At 41.1% G+C, this 21,867-nt stretch overlaps 1 protein-coding gene across 1 annotated transcript in view; it reads left to right on the forward strand.

Annotated features, from left to right (window-relative positions):
* The first annotated feature begins 11,412 nt into the window (after positions 1-11,412).
* The window catches only part of PSMB2 (proteasome 20S subunit beta 2), a 34,863-nt gene continuing 24,408 nt past the window's right edge, over positions 11,413-21,867 (forward strand). The window contains exons 1-3 of the mRNA XM_036742754.1: positions 11,413-11,638; positions 17,175-17,297; positions 20,438-20,508. Coding sequence (XP_036598649.1) covers positions 11,548-11,638; positions 17,175-17,297; positions 20,438-20,508 — 285 coding nt within the window. The 5' untranslated portion in view covers positions 11,413-11,547. The remainder of the gene's footprint in view (positions 11,639-17,174; positions 17,298-20,437; positions 20,509-21,867) is intronic.

The raw sequence follows: 21,867 nt of genomic DNA on the forward strand, positions 1-21,867 counted from the left end.
TGAACTGCAAAGCATTCAAACTCTACTGCAGAGAGGGCAACTCCAATGGGTTGGCCACACTATTCAAATGCCAAGTGTACATTGGCCTAAAAGACTATTTTACAGAGAACTCACACAAGGCAAGCACTCACACAGTCAGAAGAACTGATACAAGGTCACTTTCAAGGTCTCTCTGAAGAATTTTGGAATCTACTGGGAGGCAAGGGAGACACTGGCGCAGGACCTCCCAGCATAGTATGTCCACATCAAAGAAGGTGTTGTACTCAATGAACAAATCAGAATTTCAGTAACTCAAAAGAAACATGAAATGTGCAAATTTAGAGACATCTCCATTTCAAATATTCATATGGACTATTTGTACCCAACTTTTGGTAGAGCCTTCTGAGTTCATATTGGTTAGGTCAGCCACAGTGAGACACACTTTGACCTCAACATAGTGATGTCATTTTGGTCCTCTTTGAGGATGAACGACAACAACCAAGAAACTATTAAGTGCTTATAATGTGCCAGGCACCATGCTAAGGATACAAATATTCAAAAGCAAGACAATCTCTGATCTCATGGAGCTTACAGTCTAATAGGGAAGCTAACCCATAAAAGGAAGCTGAAAAGAGGGGGAGAGGGCACTGGAGGAGGGAAAGTTTCCAGCACAGAGCATGATGGAGTCCAGTCCATGGGAGGGAAATAGGAAGATGGCAGGAAATGAAGAGTTTACTGGCTCAGGACCCCTCCTTAAATGGAAGCTTTGGGGGGAGTTCTCTTTGCCAACCTCTAACCCTGCAATCAGAGGGGTAGAGGACACCTAGAGTAATGATAAGATTTAACTACCAAGGCTGGTGCAGTTTCACAGGATGATGAGCTTCCTAGTGACAAGGTTTTCTAGGGTGATAATGGAGTCCAGTCTAAAGAGTGCAGCTAGGGGCAGCTAGGTGACGCAGTGAGTAGAGCTACAGCCCTGGAGTCAGGAGGACCTGAGTTCAAATCTGACCTCAGACACTTGATGCACTTACTAGCTGTGTGACCTTGGGCAAGTCACTTAACCTCAATTGCCTTCCCTTCTCCCCTCAAAAACAAAAAAATGAAAAACAAAAACAAATAAAAGAGTGCTGTTGGTAGGAAATAAAGAGAGAGCTCTTCTGGGAATCTTCTTTAAGTGGTCCGCGCCAGGATTTGTCAGAGGCCAAATAAGGGATTGGTAGATGGGGCAAAGTTTTGAGTGATTTGTTTGGCCCAGTTCACAGTAGGAGAGACATGGATTCCAGCCACTTGGAAGTGAATCTGCTGGGGTAAATGCCATGCAGAAACCAAATTAAGTCTCAGCCCTTTCTCCTCAGGGACTAAGATGGCATAGGGAAGAGTATGACCCAGGTGTTGGGCAGAAATATTTGTAACTTTTTTTCTTATATCTTCACAGTAAATATCCCTTTGTAAAAATTAATGTTAATATTAGTTGGTTAAATGGAATTGAGGTGTTAAATACTGGAGGTTAGAGGGGACAGGGAGAGACATACAAAAACAGGGGTTTGAGCCAATAGCATTAGAGAAGAGACACCTCTGACCCTTCAGAGCTGCTCCCTGGAACCCTGATGGGGAGATAGAATGGCCTTTGCTCTTGCAGGATGAGTCTGGAATCTAGCCACACATTGCTATTCTGTTTTAATTAAAATATTTTTATTTTGAATTTATGTGTCATTTTGTATGATCTGGCACAGAGATGTGTTGGTGAAGACTCTTACTGGGTTTTTTTTAATTAGGTAATAACCCAAACAGTACTCTGAAACTGGGTAGCCATAAAAGGGGCAGTACATAAAGGGGAGAAAACCTTTCTAACAATTAGAGCAGTCCCAAATGAGATAGGCTACTTCAGGAGGTAGTACGTTGCTTTTCACTAGACATCTTCACTAGAAAGTTGGATGACCATTGTCGTCTCAATACATATTATCAAGACTATTCTTCAAGATCCTTTTAAAATCTGAAATTCTGTGATTAAGGAGGCAGGAGTTCCTATACATCCTGGGCTGGTCAGACCCCTGCTGAGGTATTATGTTCAGTCCTGAAAGTCATATTTGGGAGGGATATTGACACAGAAGATGGAAACCAGAATGGTGTGGGATCTTCAAATCTGTACTATTTGCCCTTTTCCAAGTAGAAAGAAAGCAATATCCTGAATCAACAGACAGTCTCTAATTGTCTGGCAGCTCTGCTCCTAGGCAGGTGAACTTTACTAGGGGGAAAAAATCAAGAAATGGGGTTAATCTCATTTACTACAAATTCATGGTACTCAACCTCAGATCAGACCTCACCGATAGTCAACCATCCTGCCCTGCCACTATCAATTCCCCATCTCATTCCCCACAGCCACTACTCTGAATATTTTCTTCCCTTTTAAACCCCCCAGGTATATGCACACCTATCTCCTAGCACGTGAGCACAATGTATACTTCATAGACAAGATTTAGGCCATTAAGCAGAGATCTCTTAGGCCCGCTGCTCCTCCTTTCCTCACATTTTTATTATTGCTATTATTATCAACATCATCATCATCATCTTCATCATTATCATTCACTCTCTTTGGTTACAGGAGAGGAAAGGTATTTCTAATTGTCAGAAATGAATCATTCTCTGTAATTTTTATACTATTCTTTCCTACCCAAGGGCAGCTTATGGTACAGTGGATAGCGTGCTGGTCCTGGAGTCAGAAAGACCTGAGTTCAAATTCAGCTTCAGATACTTGCTAGCTATGTAACTCTTGGCAAGTAACTTAACCTCTATTGTCAGTTTCCTCAGATGGGGATAATAATAGCACCTGCCTTGCTGAGTTGTTGAGATATTTGTAAAACTTATTACAGTGTCTGGTACATAGCTGGTGCTCTATAAATGCTCATTCCCCTCCCCTCAGCTCCTACTTTGTGGTTCAGGACTTGGTCCACTGCCATCCCTCTTTCTGATGTATCCTCACTCTCTCCCCTGCCACTTGTTACTTCCCACGTGCCTACAAAAGGTTCAAGTCTCTCCCATCCTTGAAAAAGTTTTCTTTGACCATTCCCCCACCCACCATGTAGTTACTGTCTTGTGTATCCCCTCCCCTAACCATTAAATTTCTTGAAAAAGTTGTCTACATGTAATGCTTCCACTTCACAGCTACCCTCATTAACCCTTAGCCATCTGGCATTTGACACCACTCAACTAAAACTTTTCTTTCCAAGGTCATGGATCCAGATCAACCAATCAACCCATAAGCTTTTATCGAGCACCTGCTATGTGCCAGGCACTGCTCTGAGTCCTAGGGCTACAAATACAAAGAATGAAACAATCTCTACTTTCAAGCTGATATCCTCATGAGGGAGACAAAAAGTACACATGTAAATATAGCTAGAATCAATATAAAAAGAATAAATACGAAGGAGTTTGGGAAGGGGACCCTAAAAATTGGAGACATCAGGAAATGTTCCCATAGAAGATGGTGCTTGAGATGCATCTTGAAGGAATAAAGTGATTATTTGAGGCAGAAGTGAGGAGATAGTCTTTCTAATGCAAGGGGATTGCCAGTGCCTTCCTAATCACCAAATCCAATTACCTTTCCTTTTTTTTTTCAATCTTCATCCTCCTTGACCAATCCATAGCTTTTGATATTGTCAGCCACTCCTTCCTATTGGATGTTCCTTAGCTTCAAAGAGAGCTCCTGGTACTTTTTCTACCTCTCTAATGGAGGAGAATCCTGTCTCCTTTAATTCTATGGGACAAGAATCTATTAAGTGCACTGTGCTAGGTCCTGGGGATACAAAGACAAAAATAAAAACAGTCCTGCCCTCAAGGAGTTTACATCCAAGATTTGATATGTACACAGAAAATTAGGTGTAAAATAAATACAAAGTAATTGGGGATAGGGAGTAGCATAGAGAGGGAAGAAGAGACAGGGAGGGGGAAGAGTCAGAGATACAAAGAGAGACAGACAGAGGGACAAAGACAGAGAGAGAGACAGAGAGAATGGGGGGAAGGGAGAGATAGAAAAAGAAGGAGGGAGGGAGAAGGAGGAAGGAAGAGGGGAAGAGAGGAGAGGGGGAAAGAGAAAGAGAAAGAGGGGAAAGGGAGGGAGGGGGAGAGAGGGAGAGAGGGATAGAGAGAGAAAGAGAGAGAGGGAGAGAGAGAGAGAGTGCATTAACAATTGGAACAATCAGGAGGGGTCTCTTAATAAGGGTAGTGACACTTGGGCTGAGTCACAAAGAGGGCCAGAGATGCCAGGAGGCAGAGGTGAAGAGAGAAAGTCTTTCAGGCATGGGACACAGCCTGGGCAAAGGCATTATCTCCTCATTTTCTCTGACCACTTAATCTGGGGAATCCCCAAGGGGTTGTCCTTGGCTTTCTTCCCTTCTCTTTCTTCATAACTTCATTTATTCCCAGAGCTTCAACTACCATGTCTATGCAAATGTCCCCCAAGCCTGCCTGATCTCCCTTTTGAGCCAGAGACCCAGGACCCCAACTGGCTTCGGGGCTTCTCCACTTGCATGCCCCACTGGCACCACAAACCCAACATGCCTCAAACAAAGCTCATTTTTCCCACTCAAACTGTTCTTCCTTCTGTCAGTGACAATCCTCCACCTTCCTTCACCTTCCTTCACCCATTCACTCATGTTTACAACCTTGTGGTTATCTTTGACCCTTCCCTTACCTTCACCTTTCATATCTAATCAGTTAAATCTTGTGAATCCCACCCCTACGTCATGTTTTATTTCTCTGTATCAGGAGATTGATGAGGGAGACTCTGATCAATTGAGTTCTCCTCCACTTCTCATCCATGGGATGAAATGATAGACTTTCAGGGCTGACCACCTTCTCTGGCTGTTCACTTGAGGGCCAGGCACTTGGCTGAGATGACATAGCAATTTCTGATTGGTTTTCATGACTCCAGGGAGTTGTGTCAAAGGTAACTGGCAACAGAGTCAGGACTCAGCTGCCTATGAGAACTGTGGAAAGGACTCTGCCCTCTTTGAGGCCTTCCATTTAGGACTCTCTACCATGGAATAGCAGCCAAGGGGAGGAGATTTCTCTCCCCTTCTCTCCCCAGCAGCAGTGGCACCTTGCTTTAGAAAGGCCCAGGGTAATGACGATTAGTCTGCGCCTGCCTAGGCAAATCTGAGATGAGACTCCAACTCCCTGGTGGTGCCTTCTTCTTTAATGTTATTTTTCTTTAGCACAGGTCAACAATCTCCAGAAATTGGCATTTCCACTCTTGGTAACTGCTTCAAGAATCTGAGAGTTCCTGAGGTGGATGATAGCTGCTCTGGGAGATTTCCACAACAGCAGCTTCTCAGAAAAAGTGAGCACCCTCCCCCACACCCAACCCCCCCAACCCCTCCCCCACATCATTCTGCAGCAAGACCAAGGAAAGCCATCCTGGCTGGCTGGAGATCTGGCCCTTGTAAGCGCAGACCTGATATGAAAAGAGAAGCAGCTATTTATTCTACAATGCTACAATGTTGTCTTTATCCTCTGAGGGGAATATGAGAGCAATAGGCCATTTGAGATTTTTTTTCTGTGTCAATGTTCAGCTGTGTTTTGTGTCTTAAGCAGTTTCTGAGGTGGAGGTAATATACTTGGTATCCACTGATTACCTTTTTGAGAAGAAATCCTATCACCCACGTTATGGGAAGACACCAGACATAAGGGACCTAAGCCTTGTTTTAGAGATTTCTCTGGAGTTTTACTCTGGAATAGAGCTATATTAAGCCAGAAAGAGGAGGAACCTCAGAAGATGCACAAACTCTCTTTGCAGTAAGCCCCCCATCCCATCTCTGATGAATTGGGGTATTTGTGATCCTGGAGCCTCTCCCACTAGAGTGGGTGACCCTTGAACTGTAGGGTATATATCTCCTTTTTACCTTCTCCCTACTCCCATTCCACCAAGCAAAAATTCCCCCCACCCCATTACTATATATTTTGACAACTGCAATAGTCTTCTAGTAGGTCTTCCAGCTTCTAATCTCAGCCTCCTCTAATTCATCCTTCACAAACTTATTTTCTTTATGTATGGCTCTTGTCCTGTTTTCTTCTGATCAAAAACCTTTATTGGTCCCTTATTGGCTCCCTAAAGTTCAAAATCCTTCACAGCACATTTAACTCCATTACAATTAGCCATCATCCTCCTTTCCTAGGGGGCACAGTGCTGGACTTGGTGTCAGGAAGGTTTATCTTCCTTAGTTTAAATCTGGTCTCAGATATTTATTAGCTGTATGACCCAGGGCAAGTCACTTCACTCTGTTTGCCTCAGTTTCCTCATCTGTAAAATGAGCTGAAGGAAATGGCAAGCCACTCCAGCATCTTTGCCAAAAAAAACCCCAATGTGGCCACGAAGAGTCAGGCACAACTGAAAATGACTGAACAACAATTCCTTTCCCAGCCTGAATTCTTACTATTCCCCTCCTCATACACTTATTGGTGGTGGTGGTGCATGTAGTATTAATGTGATCCAAGGTCTTCCCCACCCATTTAATAGGCCTCAGGTGGGCCTAGGTGGGAAAGCTTGATTATATCTTTGTAAGTAGGCCTAAAGTCACTATTTACTAGGTGCTAAGCTGATGTGGGCATGAAGCCCTCAGGACCTTAAGGGGAGTTGCTAAGACCAGAGCCAGTGGTATGTGCACTGAGTTATAGTCAATCATTAATTCAGCCAATCAGAGACCTGAGTTCTAGCCAATTAGATGCAGTCTAGGACTGTATAAAAGGAGAGCCAAGAAAACAGAACTGAGAGCAGCTGCACTGAGAGCCCCAGAACTGAGAGGAAGACATTGAGGCAGCAAACTTCAAGAGGGAGCTGAAGAACAGACATTGAAAGAACTAGCTCAGCAGAGCTGCAGAAGACAATGCTGAGGGGAGAGTTAGTATTCACGAGTGATTGTTTACACGAAGGTCCTAGCAGGGGTGTAACCAGAATGGCCTTTGTTTTCTTTGAGTGACTCAATTTATCTCAGTGAGCTTTACTAGGTGCTAAGCCCCAGGCCCAAACCTCATTAGGTGTTAACATAATCCATGTGGATGTGAACCTCCCAGGATCCTAAGGGGAGGGGCCAACTCAAGAACCAATCGCTCTGGTGATTCAGATGATGTCTGATGTCTGAAGCCCTATAAGAAGGGAGGACAGAGCCATTTGTGCGGGGCTCTGGAGATGGTGTTGATGAGGAGACTCTGGGCAGCTGTAGTTAAGGAGCCCTCCAGCTTATAAACCTGGATGTTGAAACTTTGTTGAACTCTGGTAACTATCTGTTGGGACTTGAATCAGACAAAGTCTGTTGATGTCTGTAATTTGTTTGCATTTTGTTTTGAAGTTCAGGGTGTTGGTTTTTTCCCCTGAACTAACTGAATGATATTTGAATTAAAAGTAAGCTTGTCAACCCCTTCACCTTGCTTTCCTTAATTAAGCAGATCGAAAGAACCTGTGCTGTTGGCAGCTTTCTGGGTGCTGGCTGTGGGTGAATCTTATACCCCCACAGAAGCTGCTAGCCAGGTTGTTGAAACAAGGGGGAAGGTTACAAGATGACTTGCTATAATACTTTGTTCCTTACTATAATACTGTGTTATAATTTCCTTGTTATTACATTGAGGTGGGCTACTATATCGAATCAGGGACATTGGTTCTTGGATTTGATCCTCTGGAGTCTAAATAAATGTTATACTTCCTCTGTCTTCTACATAGAGAGCTTTTCATACTTAGCAATTCTGAACCATTCAGGCATGTTCATGGTTATCCTCGAAGTCATGAATCTTGCCTTACTGACATAGTGCATTATGGGAATCTGTAGAAGTGATTTCATCAGCATAGGCAAGTCCTAGCATGGAAATTCCCACCACTGATACAGGTTGTCAACTTATAGCTTTAAAGTATTGTCTGTGGGCACTGTGAGATTATGACTTGCCCATGTGTTAGCTGCTACATTTGAACCCAGATCTACCTGACTCCAAGGCTTGCTCTCTATCCACTGTATTACACTGCCCTGTCCTCTATGCTCCTGCCAAACTGGATGATTTTATGACACCCCCCCCCCAAACATGCCCTGTGTTCACAGTACCCTCTACCTAGAATGGCCCTCCTTCCCCTCTTTGCCTGTTGAACTCCTAAATATCTTTTAAAGCCAACTTAAATGCCACTTCCAGGAAGCCTCCCATGATTCCTCCACTTGCTAAAGTCTTTCTCCTTTAGACTTATCATAGCATTCTGTTTTGTAACTCTCTGACATACTCATCATATGACATTGTGCCTTTAGAATTTTCTGTCAAAATGGGTACATAATTTAGACATAAATGGCAATACCATAAGCAAATTAGGAGAGCAAGAAATAGTTTACCTGTTGGATCTATGGAGAACAGAAGAATTTATGACCACACAAGAGGCAGAGAACATTATGAAATGCAAAATGGATAATTTTGATTACATCAAATTTAATAGGTTTTGCACAAAGCCAATGTAAACCAAGATTAGAATGAAAGCGAGAGCTGGGACACAATTTTTATATATATAGCCAGTGTCTCTAATAAAGGCCTCATTCTAAAATATATAGAGAACTGAGTCAAATTTATAAGAATATAAGTCATTCCCCAATTGATAAATGGTCAAAGGATATGAACAGACAATTTTCAGGTGAAGAAATTAAAACTATCTATAGCCATATGAAAAAATGCTCCAAATCACTATTGATTAGAGAAATGCAAATTAAAACAACTCTAAAGTACATCATACCTATCAGATTGTCTAGCATGACAAAACAGGAAAATAATAAATATTGGAGATGATGTGGGAAAATTGGAACACTAATGCATTGTTGGTGGAGTTGTAAACTGATCCAACCACTCTGGAGAGCAATTTGGAACTATGCCCAAAGGGCTCTAAAATTGCATATATCCTTGGATCCAGCAATACCACGACTAGGTCTGTATCCCAAAGAGATAGGAGATAAGAGATATAGAAAAGGACCTACATGTACAAAAATATTTATAGCAGCTCTTTTTGTGGTAGCCAAGAATTGGAAACTGAGGGGATGTCCATCAGTTGGGGAATGGCTGAACAAGTTGTGCTATATGAATGTAATGGAATACTATTGTTCCATAAGAAATGATGAGCAGGTAGACTTCAGAAAAACCGGAAAAGACTTACACGAACTGATGCTGAGTGAAGTGAGCAGAACCAGGAGAAAACTGTACACAGTAACAGCAACATTGTTCGATGATCAACATTGATAGACTTAGCTCTTCTCAGCAATGCAACGATCTAAGACAATTCCAGAAGACTCATGATGGAAAATGCTATCCACATCCAGAGAAAGAACTATGGAGTCTAAATGCAGATCAAAACGTACTATTTTATCTTTTATTTCTTTTTGTTTTTTTTTTTTCTTTCTCGTGTTTTTTCCCTTTTGTTCTGATTCTTCTTTCATAAGACTTATGTAGAAATATGTTTAATACGAGTGTACATGTATAGTCTATATCAGATTGCACACATCTCGAGGAGGTGGGGGAGAAGGGAGGGGGAAATTTAGAACTCAAAATCACGTAAAAGTGAATGTCGAAAACTAAAAATTAATTAATTAATTAAAAATTTTTTCTGTGCCTTATTGGACTGTAAGTGGCAAGTATTGGGTCTTATCTAAACTGTACATCTTTCACCACTCTACCACCCCAGTATAGCACTCTGCATATAGTAAACACTGAATTAATGTTTGCTGATTGTACTTATCCTCTGTTTGAGAGGACACACTTTCAGAGGATGAATTCTACCTTTGGTAGAAAGGTTGTAGGTTAAACACAATGATCATAACAGTAGTAACTGACATTCATATAACACTTTGAGATTACAAAGTATTGTCAAATCTGATCTATAGGGAAGGTACTGGCAAACGGACATAAACATAATCAGTCAAGGGTGGAATGCTCCTACCACCATTATCCAGCGATGGTTCAGAACAGGATCTTGATTGAAGCTCTCTTAAAGGAGAAGGGCTCCAATGATTTCTCCAGTTTCCAGCCATGGACAGGTTATGCACTCCTTCTTTCTTCTAAAGAAAGAGAACAGGAATGGACAATTTAGAAAGGAAAGGGGGCCAAATTCCTGCAGAGGAACATTATTTTCATAGTTGTTTGGAGATAAAATTCCATTTCTCTGAGAACAGGAAGGAGACTGCAGCTGTGCATGAAGGAAACTAGCTAATTGAAAGTTTTCAGCCTTTCCCTGTGTCTGCTGGATAAACAGTAAGGTACACAGCTTTTCAAGAGACTCCAATAACTACAGAAACCAAGATGAAAAACCTGGAGGGCCACCTCTCCCAGGGTGATGAGCTGCCCCTGAATGGACTGAATATTTTTCGATAATGGATGAGCAAAGTGACTAAACAGATCTGGCTGAGCCTGAGAGTCATAGAATCATAAGGAAAGGTGGGGAAATGAAAGAGATGGAGGGAAAACATGAAGAGAGAAGATGAAAAGTAGAAGCTGACAGATATGAGGGGTGAAAGGAAGGAGAAGGGAGGATGTGGGGTTGAAGAGAGAGTGGAAGGAAGGAGAGTATAGAGGCTGATATGAGATTGAAAAAGGAAAGACATGTAAGGCTAGGAAGGGAAGAATAGAAGAGGGATATGGGGCTGGGAGGGAAGGAAGAATTTGAGGCGGAGGAAAAGGGAGGGAGAGAGGGATGTGGTATTGACAGAAAAGTGAGGAAAGGAGGAACAGGCAGAGGGGAATGAGGGAAGGAGGGAGACCTGTGGAACCGAGAGAGAAGAAGGGAGGCATGTGAGGCTGACGGGGAAGGGTGGGGAGGGGGAACTTGGGGCAGAGGGGAAGGGGGGAGTGCGTGCGGATTAGAGGGAGAAGGGGGAAGGAGGAACTTGGGGCAGAGGGGAAGGGGGAAGAAGGGAGACACGTAGGGCTGAGAGGGAAGGGAGAGGCATGAAGGAAGGCGGGAGAGCTATGAAGCTAGAAAAGAGAATGGAGAGATGCAGCTGGGGGAGAGAAAAAGGAGGAAGGAGGGAGACAATGGGGCTACCAAGGAGGAAGGGAATTTGGGGAAAGGGTCAGTTGTAGGGGGAGAAGGGGAAAATGGGAAAAAGAAAAGAGAAAGAAGAAGGAGGAAGGAGGAGGAAGGTAGGACTGTGTCTCAATTTGTGTTTCTAATCTCTCAGTGTTTTGCACACAGTAGGCACGTAATAAAGGCTGCGGGATCTTACCACACACTAGCACACTGAGCTAGACAAGCCCAGGTCAGGACAGAGAGGGCGCCGAAAAGGGGCGGGACCGGAACGATTTAAGCCCCGCCCCTTTCCTTCCCCTGTTTCTTTCCGGGGGGCGGGAGCTGTCGCATGATCCTCTTTTCCCGGAGGCCAAGCCAGCGCTGGTTGCTGCCACTTCTCGCGAGGTCTCGTGACGTCATCCGAGCGCGACGGCGACGGCGACAGTGCCTCCTCCCCTTTAGCCTGCGCGGTGCTGTCTCACCGGTGAGCCGGCGGTCGGAAGGAACCGCAGGCAGGCCCGGCCCGAGCTGCGTCCAGCCCTGTCCCGCCACCCGCCATGGAGTACCTTATCGGGATCCAGGGGCCCGACTACATCTTGGTGGCCTCGGACCGCGTGGCCGCCAGCAACATCGTCCAGATGAAGGACGGTGAGTGAGGCCGCGCCCAACCCGGCCGGAGGGGACGAGGCGGGAGGGAAAAGGGGCCCAGGCGATGCTCCTGGCTGGGGACGCGGACCCTGCCGCCCTCTACGCCTCCGGCGCCTCAGCCGGTGGATGGATGCTGTTAATGGGGCTTTCGGAGGGAGGGAGCTAGGCCTTCTCTCCGGCCACCTCCGGCCTCATCCCAAAGTTTCCCTTGTGCCCTGACTGGGGCATGTCGCGTGGGCGCTGTGGAAACCCCCTCAGAGTTTGAAATCAGAAGACCTGGATTCTAGTCCTAGCTCTGCGACTTTCTGTGTGACCCTGCACCACAGGTCCTTTTTCCTCCAGGTTTCCTTTTCTGTAAAATGAGGGCTTTGAACTCCCTCGAGTCACAGTTGAGTTGCAAGACGAAGCTCTCTGTGACCGAATCTTGGGTGTTGGGGAGGGGCCGACTCCAGTAATCTTACTATTATTAATAATAAAAAGTCGTTTCTGAGGCTTTTTCTTCAGAGTCCTGTGTAATACTGCAATTATTATTATCATCCCTATTTTATGCTTGAAGAATCAGGATCCGAGAAGGGAAATGACAACCAAAATCACAATGATCTTGTGTGAAATAGCAAGTTTTGGAACTCAGATTTCCTGACATCCGGCCTAAAATTCTTTCCAGTCAGTCAGCTAGCATTTATTAATTACTATTATTACGTATATTAATTACTGAAATAATAGTTTACATATATTACTTACTACGTGTCAGGCACTGTGCCAAGCTATGGGGATGCAAAAAAGGGCAACACTTTGTCTCTCCCCCACCCCTCCATCACTACTTTATCTCAGTTTTACTGACAGCTAAAAATAGGGATTGGGGCTGGACCTGTGATATCAGTGGTATAGGGAACTACTGGGTGAGCGAACTCCCTCTTCCAGTACAGGTGGACACCTTTTTTCACTACATGCCTACAGCCCCAAGAGGTTAAGTAACTTGCCAAGAATCACCCAGACACTATATGAGAGGTAGGATTTGAACTCCGGACTTCTTGGGGCCAAGCCTCACTCTTTCTGTCCACAACAACAATCTCTCTTGATAGGTTTGGTCTGCTTATTTGTTTTTGAGTTCACCTGGGGTGGGTATAGTAGTGGGAATTGCCTTGTAACTTAAATTGTAATAACCTTTTTAAAGGAAGTAATGGCAAGATTTTCATGGTATTTATTTCACTGTGGCCTTTAAACAATGAGGGTAAGGAAGTAAGTAGGCTATTTCCACACCAAGTTTTGTTTAAATGACTAATAGTCATAGATACATTGTCATTTGAAGGATGACTTGGTAGTACTTCTTTTAAATGACTGGGGTGCTGAACAAAAACCATAGGAGCATAGATTTAGAGCTAGAAGGAATCTTAGGGGTCACTTTAGTCCCTGCTTAACAGGTAAAGAAACTAAGACTCAAGGAAGTGAAGGGACCTGCTCGAGGGAAGGCTGCTAGTAACTGAGAAGTCTGGGATTTGTTTGAATGCAGTTCTTCTGACTCCAGATCCAGCTCTCTTGTGAAGAATAAAGGAATGAATCGTCAGTTTCTTGAAACTCTAAAGGTCTGCTGTGCCTTGTTTCATCACATGGAGATTTGGAATAAGATCTGTAGAGCCATTAATTCAGAACATGTTACTGTTTAATGGAATAGGACCTTGAAAGTGATGTATTAATGGACATTTTCTCAAGCTGTCTCTAAAATGGATGAAAATAAAAAAAGAAAGTGCTTCCTCATTTGAGGAACTTTTCTCTTAGAGAGCATACTTTTTCCCCCCAAGAGATATCAGTTTCTTGAATCTTTATACTTTAGAAATTAAGTCCTTTGTCAAACACATGATTTGAGGGTGAAGCAAGATTTAATTAGGATCATAGATTTAGAGCTAGAAGGGGTCTCAGGCCATCTAATCCAACCCCTTCCATCAGTGTTAAATACACTGCCTGAAATACCTGTCTATTTTTGACCTTAGAATGATGTTCCCTTTTTGAGGGAAATTCCGTTCTCAGACTGGACACAAAGCTCCAGGAGAGATGCATAGGCACAGTATGCAACAATACTTTGCACATAGCTGGTACTCAGTATCATAATTGTGATAACAAAATGGGAACAGTAAGTAATAATACCCTACATTAATATGGTGCATTTTACTTTTTCCAATATCCTTTCACCCAAGTAAAGACAAAAAGGAAGGAAGCCCACAGTGGTTCACCTGCTTCTCTCTCCCTCCCCCCTTGAGTTCCAATCTGGGCTTTACATTTTAGAGGTATGCCGACAAACTGGAGTGCATCCAAAGGAAACAGGCCAGGATGGTGAGGGATATGAAAGCTAGATAATCTGAGGAACTGCTAGAGGAACTGGGAATGAAAGGAGCTGGAAAAAGTAAAGCTTGGGAATGATATGATATATCTTTAAAAATCTAAAACCTTATGTATGTAAAAAATGGATTCATCGGGGGAGGGGGCGGAGGAGGTGTGACTCCAGTGAGCAGAAGTAGACTAATGGTTGGAAGTTATGGGAAGCTTGATGTGGGGGCTCAATAAAATGAAGCATTTTTAATACTTACAGGTTTTCCCAAAATAGAACAGGCTGCCTCATGAAGTAATGACTTTTCCATCATGGGAAGTGTTCAAGCAGAGGCTGAGTAACTCTCAGGGTTGTTGGAAATGGAATTCCTGTAGTGGGGGAGGGTTTGGATTAGAAGATTCCTAATATCCCTTGGTTCTGTAATTCATTCCTTTTTTGTTAAAATGACATTAAGGAATTGGAGGAGGACGTGTGTGGGGAGAGGAGTGGTTACAAAAACCTTCACAGAAAAAGGTGTCGTAAGTTAGCAAATTAATCACTTCCTTTAATGAAGCAGGCTTCAGTCATTTCACTGGACTGGTGGAATATGTACTTGAGGGAAAGCACATTGGAAAAAGTAAAATATGCTATGTTAATGTAAGACATAACTTATCCCCTTCTAGTTCTGTCACAATAATGATACTGATTTAGTACCAGCTATGCTGGATCTTGTAGGAAATAAAATTCCAGCCCAGAAGGAATTTACAGTGTAGTTAAGAAAAGGAAACATCGACCTAGAGAAATTTAAACAATACCTGGTTATCACAGTATACAAATAAAAAGTGTCACAGAAGCTCAGCAGAGGGAGAGATTATTTGTGGACCATGAAAGTTTGTTGGAGGAGAGGATTTCAAGCTGGATCTTAAAGGATATGTAGGAATAAAATCACATCCTTCCTCCATTTTTCCCCTACTGTTTTTCCAGGACTAAATTTGTTGGAATGTGAGCTTGATTGAGCTTATATTTTCTCACCTAGAATCTTTTATAATTGCTATTTTGTCAAGTAAGCTAAAGTGCTGAAAAATGGAACTTGGGTTTGCTTTGACTTGCCATCTTGGTTCAGTCAAGCTGTTCCATTGGATGTCATTGTCACCTTCTGTATTGCCAGCATGTTTTCAACATAAGGTAGATAAAATTTCCAAAAGATGGCCAATTTCCTAAAGTGAAAGAGATCCAGTTGCTTGTTCAAGGTCCTATATCATGCTTTTATTACCTTAGCATGTTATGTATACTATGATACTGTATCTCTTTGATCTTTCTACTAGTGAATGGAGGTACTTGCAAATTGCCCTGATTATTGCAGCTCTAGTTGATTTTCTTTCATTCTGTGAATTCCTACATTACTGAGAGACCGTATGTACTCCACACTTCGTTGTAATAATGTAAATACTTTAGATTTATTATAGCACTTTGTAACGTTTACATATGTTCTTATTTGATCTTGAACAATCCTTTGAGGTTAGGAAAGTCACTTGACTTCCGTGGACCTTGTTTTTTTCATCTGTAAAATGAGGGGGTGGGACTCAGCTACCTGGAAGATCCTTTCCATCTGTAAAACTTTGATTCTGTGATTCTTTGAGAGGTCATGTATAGTGAATGAAGAGCTGGCCTCAGATTCAGGAAGGCATGGCTAGATTCAGCCTCTGACATGACCTCGCTGTGTGATCCAGGGCACATCTCCATCCCTTAGTGTCTCAGGCAACTCTCTAAGACTAGTATAGTTTCAGAGCAGTTCCTGATGATCTGCATGGGGAAAGGCAATTGTCTCATTGGTAATTCTCTATACCAATGAAATCGCACATCTTCCTTCTTCCTTTCCTCTTCTCCCCTCTCCCTCCTTTACTAGCTCCATTTTATATTTCAAGATGAAGCTCCAGTGAAATTATTTGCCCAAGGTCACACAGCTAATTGCAGCAGAGCCTATTGCACTGTGGCAGTTCTATGAGGTGTATAAGTCATGACAAGTCCTTATATTTCTGTTCCTCTTATGGTTCCTCATATAATTCTGGGCATACTGTAGGTACCTGACAAATAACTTTTTATTTGTTTAAGTTGATTTCACAATGAAAAATAGCATTCTTGCAACTCTAGCCTTTCTTTTAAATGTTAACAAAAAATGTTAAAATTTGTTTGCACACTGACAGGCTTCTTCAACCTATGTAACAAATACAGTTTAGGTTTTATATATTTCCAGTCCATACGGATATGACCTTGAGGCCACATATTAGTAATTTTACATTTATATTTTGTGTGTTTCCCTCTAGCCCTACCCAACCATATTAATGGCAGTTTCAACACTCAAATATTTTAAACACTTTTTAACAGCAGCATTATGCTCTCCAAATCCTATTAAAGGATTGGAACATTTCAGAAGCTTTCAAACATGAAACATGTCTTCCAGGGAAGATTATTCAGCAGTATTTGAAAAATTAAAAGTGAAAGTGAGAGTCAGATAGGGAGATTACTTTTTACTGAAGCTCCAGCTTGAATATGAGAAGCTATGTTCCTTAGGCACTCATGGCTGCCTGAATGTTGATTTCTGTCTAATCTGAACAAGAATCTGGAATAACCAGATAAGATTCAATTATTTTAAATTTTTTGGAAAGTATTTTTATATAATTTGTTAAGTTTCTCTTTTGTTTATGCTTTGGGGGTGATATTAGTTAACAGTTTTTATAGTGATATGTATTTTCAGTTGATTTCCGCACAAATTTCCATTAGTAGTTACTCTTTTACCTTTTCAAAGGTCATTTTCTTTTGCTGTCTTCTTAATTTAGTTGTAGTATCACTCTTCTCTCTGCACCTTCAGATCCTGTCCCTACAATATCTCCTCAAAATGAAAACTTGATTTAGTCTCTTGAAGAAATCCTCAAGGCCTTGGATATCAGGAGCTGAAGGACTGTTTTCACACTTTTGTCATAATTCCCGCACTTCCCTTCAGTGTTTGAGTTCTGATTATATAAGTATTTTTTGATTATATTTATTGCTTTATTTCCAGTGGCAAATGACATTCATGAAATGTGCTTATTCCTGATGGCATGCCATGAGGTATGAGAATGCTGCCTAACATTGTAGAATATTATCTATTTTTTAAAATCTATTTTTGCTTAGGGTTTGCATTTACTGGGCTTGAATATGATTTGTGATGGCAAATGTGTTTTATTTTCTGAACAGATCATGACAAGATGTTTAAGATGAGTGAGAAGATCTTACTTCTGTGTGTTGGAGAGGCTGGAGACACTGTGCAGTTTGCTGAATACATTCAGAAAAACGTACAGCTCTACAAGATGCGCAATGGTAGGCAGTCCCCAGAGCAGGACTTCTGTGCCCTGGCTTTCCCTATTCCTAGAGTGAGGAAGTTGAGTCTTTGGGAGAGGTTAAAAGTGAAGGCCTGGCATATTCACTTGAATTTCTCATCAGCAAATGTTTATTTAGCACCTACTATTTATAAGATTACTTGATTGCATAACTTTATATTATCTTATTGCTGCTGCTTAATACTAAAATGCTTGAATTGAAATAAAAACTGATTTAAAAAATCAACTGCTGATAGGGACTTGAGTGACTTAAAAATGTAATACTGGGGTTAAAATTACTTTATTTAACTGTTTATGTTGATATTCAGTGTTATGTTTCTGATTTTAATAAGAACAATGGATGTCAAGAAGTATTTCCCCTTAACACAGCTAGTCTGTCTCTGTATATCAGACTTTAAGAAACCAGGCCTCATTGGCTATAAGTGAGCAGTGATGAGACGAAACCCCATTCAGGCCTAAAATTGATGATGAGATTAGACCCAGCAAGACAATATGAGGCCAGGATCTGACAGCCTCCTTGACTTGATATGTTTGGTAATCCATAATACTCTTTTGTGAAGCTAGCTAACCTCATTATATAAAAAAGAAATTCCAGAGTCTGCAGTGTAACAAAATTTGTAGTCAAGAGAATTATGATAGAAGTATGAGATTGATAGAAAAATGAGGGGTTTAGAAGGACAAGGACTAAGAGGCAATGATGTTTTTAAGGCCAGGGACCTTTTCTGATGGGAAAGGCCAGCTTTCAGTCACAAGGTACTTTGTAGGGGCATTGCAGTAGGAAAAATTTCTAGACCTTGAATGATTCACAGGTGTAATTGTCAGGGTGTGAACTAGAAAGGAATTTAATTTACATATGAATGCATCTGTTCATTCTTTATAAAAGTATTCAGTAAGATGCATTAATATAACTTTCTGAGCAACAGGCTTGGTTAATATACATGAATCTCATATGCTTAGATGAATTGAAAAATGATCTCTCTTTTTTGCTTATCACAGTGCTTGGCACTGACTAGGCATTCAATAAATGTTTGTTGAATTGGAGAAAAGAATAATTTTCTTTTTGTGTAAGTGAATAGTATCTGCAACAATATTTTTCTTTCCTGTCCTAATTATTGGACACTTTTAGTCTAATAGGCTCTATTTTTAAATTGTTAGAAAATCATTTTTAAAAATTTCTTCACAGGGGCAGCTAGGTGGCACAGTGAGTAGGGCACCGGCCCTGGAGTCAGGAGGACCTGAGTTCAAATCCAGTCTCTGAGACTTGACATACTTACTAGCTGTGTGACCTTGGGCAAATTACTTAACCCCAATTGCCCTGCCTTCCCCTGCAAAAAAAAAAATTCTTCACATATAGTTTAACATTCTCCAAACTAAATGTTTTTTGTTTAAAATCTTATTTTTTTCTAAAAGTAATTCATTTTTAAAGATGTCCCAATATCCCATTTCTTCCCTTGATTGATTTTTTTATACTTTTCAAGTTGCTTCTTGAAACCTTGTTTTCATCTTATACTTATATGTTTGTGTCTTATTTCTTGAGTGAATGAAACTGTACAGTATAGAAAGTTATCACACTGGTGACTGTAAACAAGTTCGTGGATTTGATGCTGTTACAGATCAATTTATATTATTCTTACTGTGGCCGCAGACTTTACTATTCTTCTCACCTTCACAAGGGGAAGGGGCAAGAGAGCCCATCTCCACCCTTACCCCTAGAAAAACAACTCAGACTCCACCCAGGGTGGATCAGTAACCTCCTCTTGATAAACAAAAGACAGCATGTTTCTTTCATGTTTTTCTGGTCTGAATTTCTTTGTAGCAAGGATAGAAAAATGTGGACTGGATGACAGTACAGTTAAATAGATTGTAGCTAGTTAAATAACATACCAAGAAGGTGTTAGATTATTAGATTGCTCGTTGTAAACCTAGAAGGAGGTCTGTATTTGAATATCATGGTACTCTGTCCTTAACCCTTCTTGTTCACTGTTTTTATCAGCAATTTGGAAAAAGACAGGCTTGCTTATCAAACTTAGGGATAACATGAATACAGAAGTGATAACTAATAAATTGAATGACAAAGGAAGAATCCAAAAATTTCAACAGGCTGGAATGATGGACCTACAATGTGGCCCTTTGACTAAATCCAAACTTCACATAACAAATCCCCTTAGTAAAAGGATTTCTTCTGTAAAACATGGATGCAGTCAGAAGGCCCCACCCAAGGACCTAGAAGGTCAAAGCAGGTTCCTTACCCCTGATAAACTAATGAGATGTATTTAACAGGAATATATGTAAAGTCTTTCATTTCAATTTAAAAAAATCAATTGTACAAGTTAAAAAATGGGAGAGACTTAGATGAACAGTTTATGTAAAAAAAGGATTAGGGGTGTTAGTTGATTGACAGTTCACTATAACTGGTATGACTGTCCAAAAAGTTGATGCAGTCATAGACTGTTTAATAGAAAAGTATCCAGAAAAGGAAAGTGCTAGTCCCACGGTATACTGCATACTGTTAAGACCTTAGCAGAAATATTGTGTTTTGTTCTGTGTCTTAATAGATTATAAGCTAACACAGTCCTACCTTCTTTTATATCTAGTGGTTGAATTGAATATGATTTGCCACTGTTTTAATACATAAAACCATTTCATTTATGTGTCTGGAATGGCTAAAAGAATGTGATGAAGAAAGTATTTGAGGTATGACAGGGTTGCAGGAAAAGTTACCTCTACATCTTTGTAGGGCTGCTATACGGAGAAAAGATTAGACTTTGTGTAGTTCTGTAGGATAAAGTGAGAAAGATAGGAAGACAAGGTTTCAGGGAGGCAGATTGTGGTCAGGTATAAGAATTGCATTTCTAATAGTTAGAATTGTCCACTAATGACTACTTTATGAGATTGGTTCCTCATCACAGTGGGGTTTTAGGGTGAATGATCATCTGTCAGGGATGACAGAGAGAAGATTCCTGCCTGGAAAGTTAGAAAAAAATGACCATTGGGATCCGTTCATAACTTTTTAATAGTGTGGTTCTGTATTTTGAGTATTAGACATTGAAGGGTGTGAAATTTGACTGTACTTAACCATTTAACTTCAATGCAAGTCTGACTTTTTGTCTCTTGCACCAGGGTATGAATTGTCTCCCACAGCAGCAGCTAACTTCACACGTCGAAATCTGGCTGACTACCTCCGAAGTCGGGTAAGGAGTACAGACAGGCAAGGCTGAATATTAGGGGAAAGGAGCATGTTTCTTTCTTTACTCTTTGCAAGTCTCGTTCTAAACATAAATAGTCTGTTTGTATTACTTCACCTTGATGCAGCTCTTCCCCTTGGCACAGATTTGGTCTTTTTTTAGATTTGTTCTGTATTCTACAATTTCTCAGGTGAAATCTGGAAAGCACCCCACACAATTCACCTGCAGCTTTAGGTAGAACACACTATAACTTGATTGGGTTTTTTTTGTGTGTGTGTGTGTTTTTTTTTTTTTTGCTTTATTTTTTTAACTTCACACTAATTAACTAGTTTCTAACATATAATTAAAGTCTCTACAGTTACAGGTAAGCTGTCTCTAAGCCCTATAAATTATCCAAGTTTTTATTCCTGCCAGACTTATAAGCAAGTAGCTATCCCTGTCACTGATGTTGAAATTCTTAATCTAATCTGAATTTTTCTATGACTGTCAACATCTGGAACTGGCCTTCCTCCATTGGGTTCTGGCCATGTCATTGGTTTAGTTTGTCTCTTCTGCTTTTCAAAATACACTGTTACCTTTTGAATGCATGAAGATTGCGTGTGACCACCTAATAGAATGTTGCCAGGGAAACATATGTGATTGCTATAATGTATAATTTCCCTCTCTTAAGGGACCATGTATCTGAGTCTTTACCATATGACCTCACCACCCAGTGCTTGTTTTTTAATCTATATAAAGTCAAGAAAACTTGTTAGTCACAAAGAAGTGCTAAGAAAAGAGATTGTAATGTTTCCCATTCATATGGCTTTCGCTAAAAAGCATTTTCCTTAATTTAATCAAGGCAGCATCCCTTTTGAGGCCATTGGTGCCTGACTGTTTAACTGATAAGGAGACAATAAAATAGCAATAGAACTTGCCCAGTGTCCTATGGCAAGTATGAAACAAACCAGACACGTCTGCACGGGCTTCAACCATAAGTGTGGAGCCATAACTTCTGGGGGGGTGAGGGGAGGGTGCTCTTAGTCATATCTTTTGCCCTTTTTAGATCTTTTTTTTCTTTTAGCTTATAAAAGCCATCTTTACCTGTACCTCAGAAATCTTGATAGTGGTGTATTTTCTTATGTCTAGAACAGATTGTGTGATTTGGTTTGGCGTAATTTCAGTTTTAACCTGCCATGTGAGCTCATGTTATGCAGCTGCTTAAATTACCTGTTGCAGTTATAAAAACAAATTGGGCAGGTGCTTTGTAGTCAAGTCTAAGAAGATGATATTGCAGCTCTTCAGGGTCACTTATTTTTGTTCCTCATAACACTTCTTTCTGGGATCCTCTTGAGAAATGGAGCTTCTCTTTCTCGAAGTGTTGGT

The sequence above is a fragment of the Trichosurus vulpecula genome, chromosome 2 (assembly GCF_011100635.1).
Source record: "Trichosurus vulpecula isolate mTriVul1 chromosome 2, mTriVul1.pri, whole genome shotgun sequence".
In the NCBI taxonomy this organism is placed as follows: Eukaryota; Metazoa; Chordata; class Mammalia; order Diprotodontia; family Phalangeridae; genus Trichosurus; species Trichosurus vulpecula.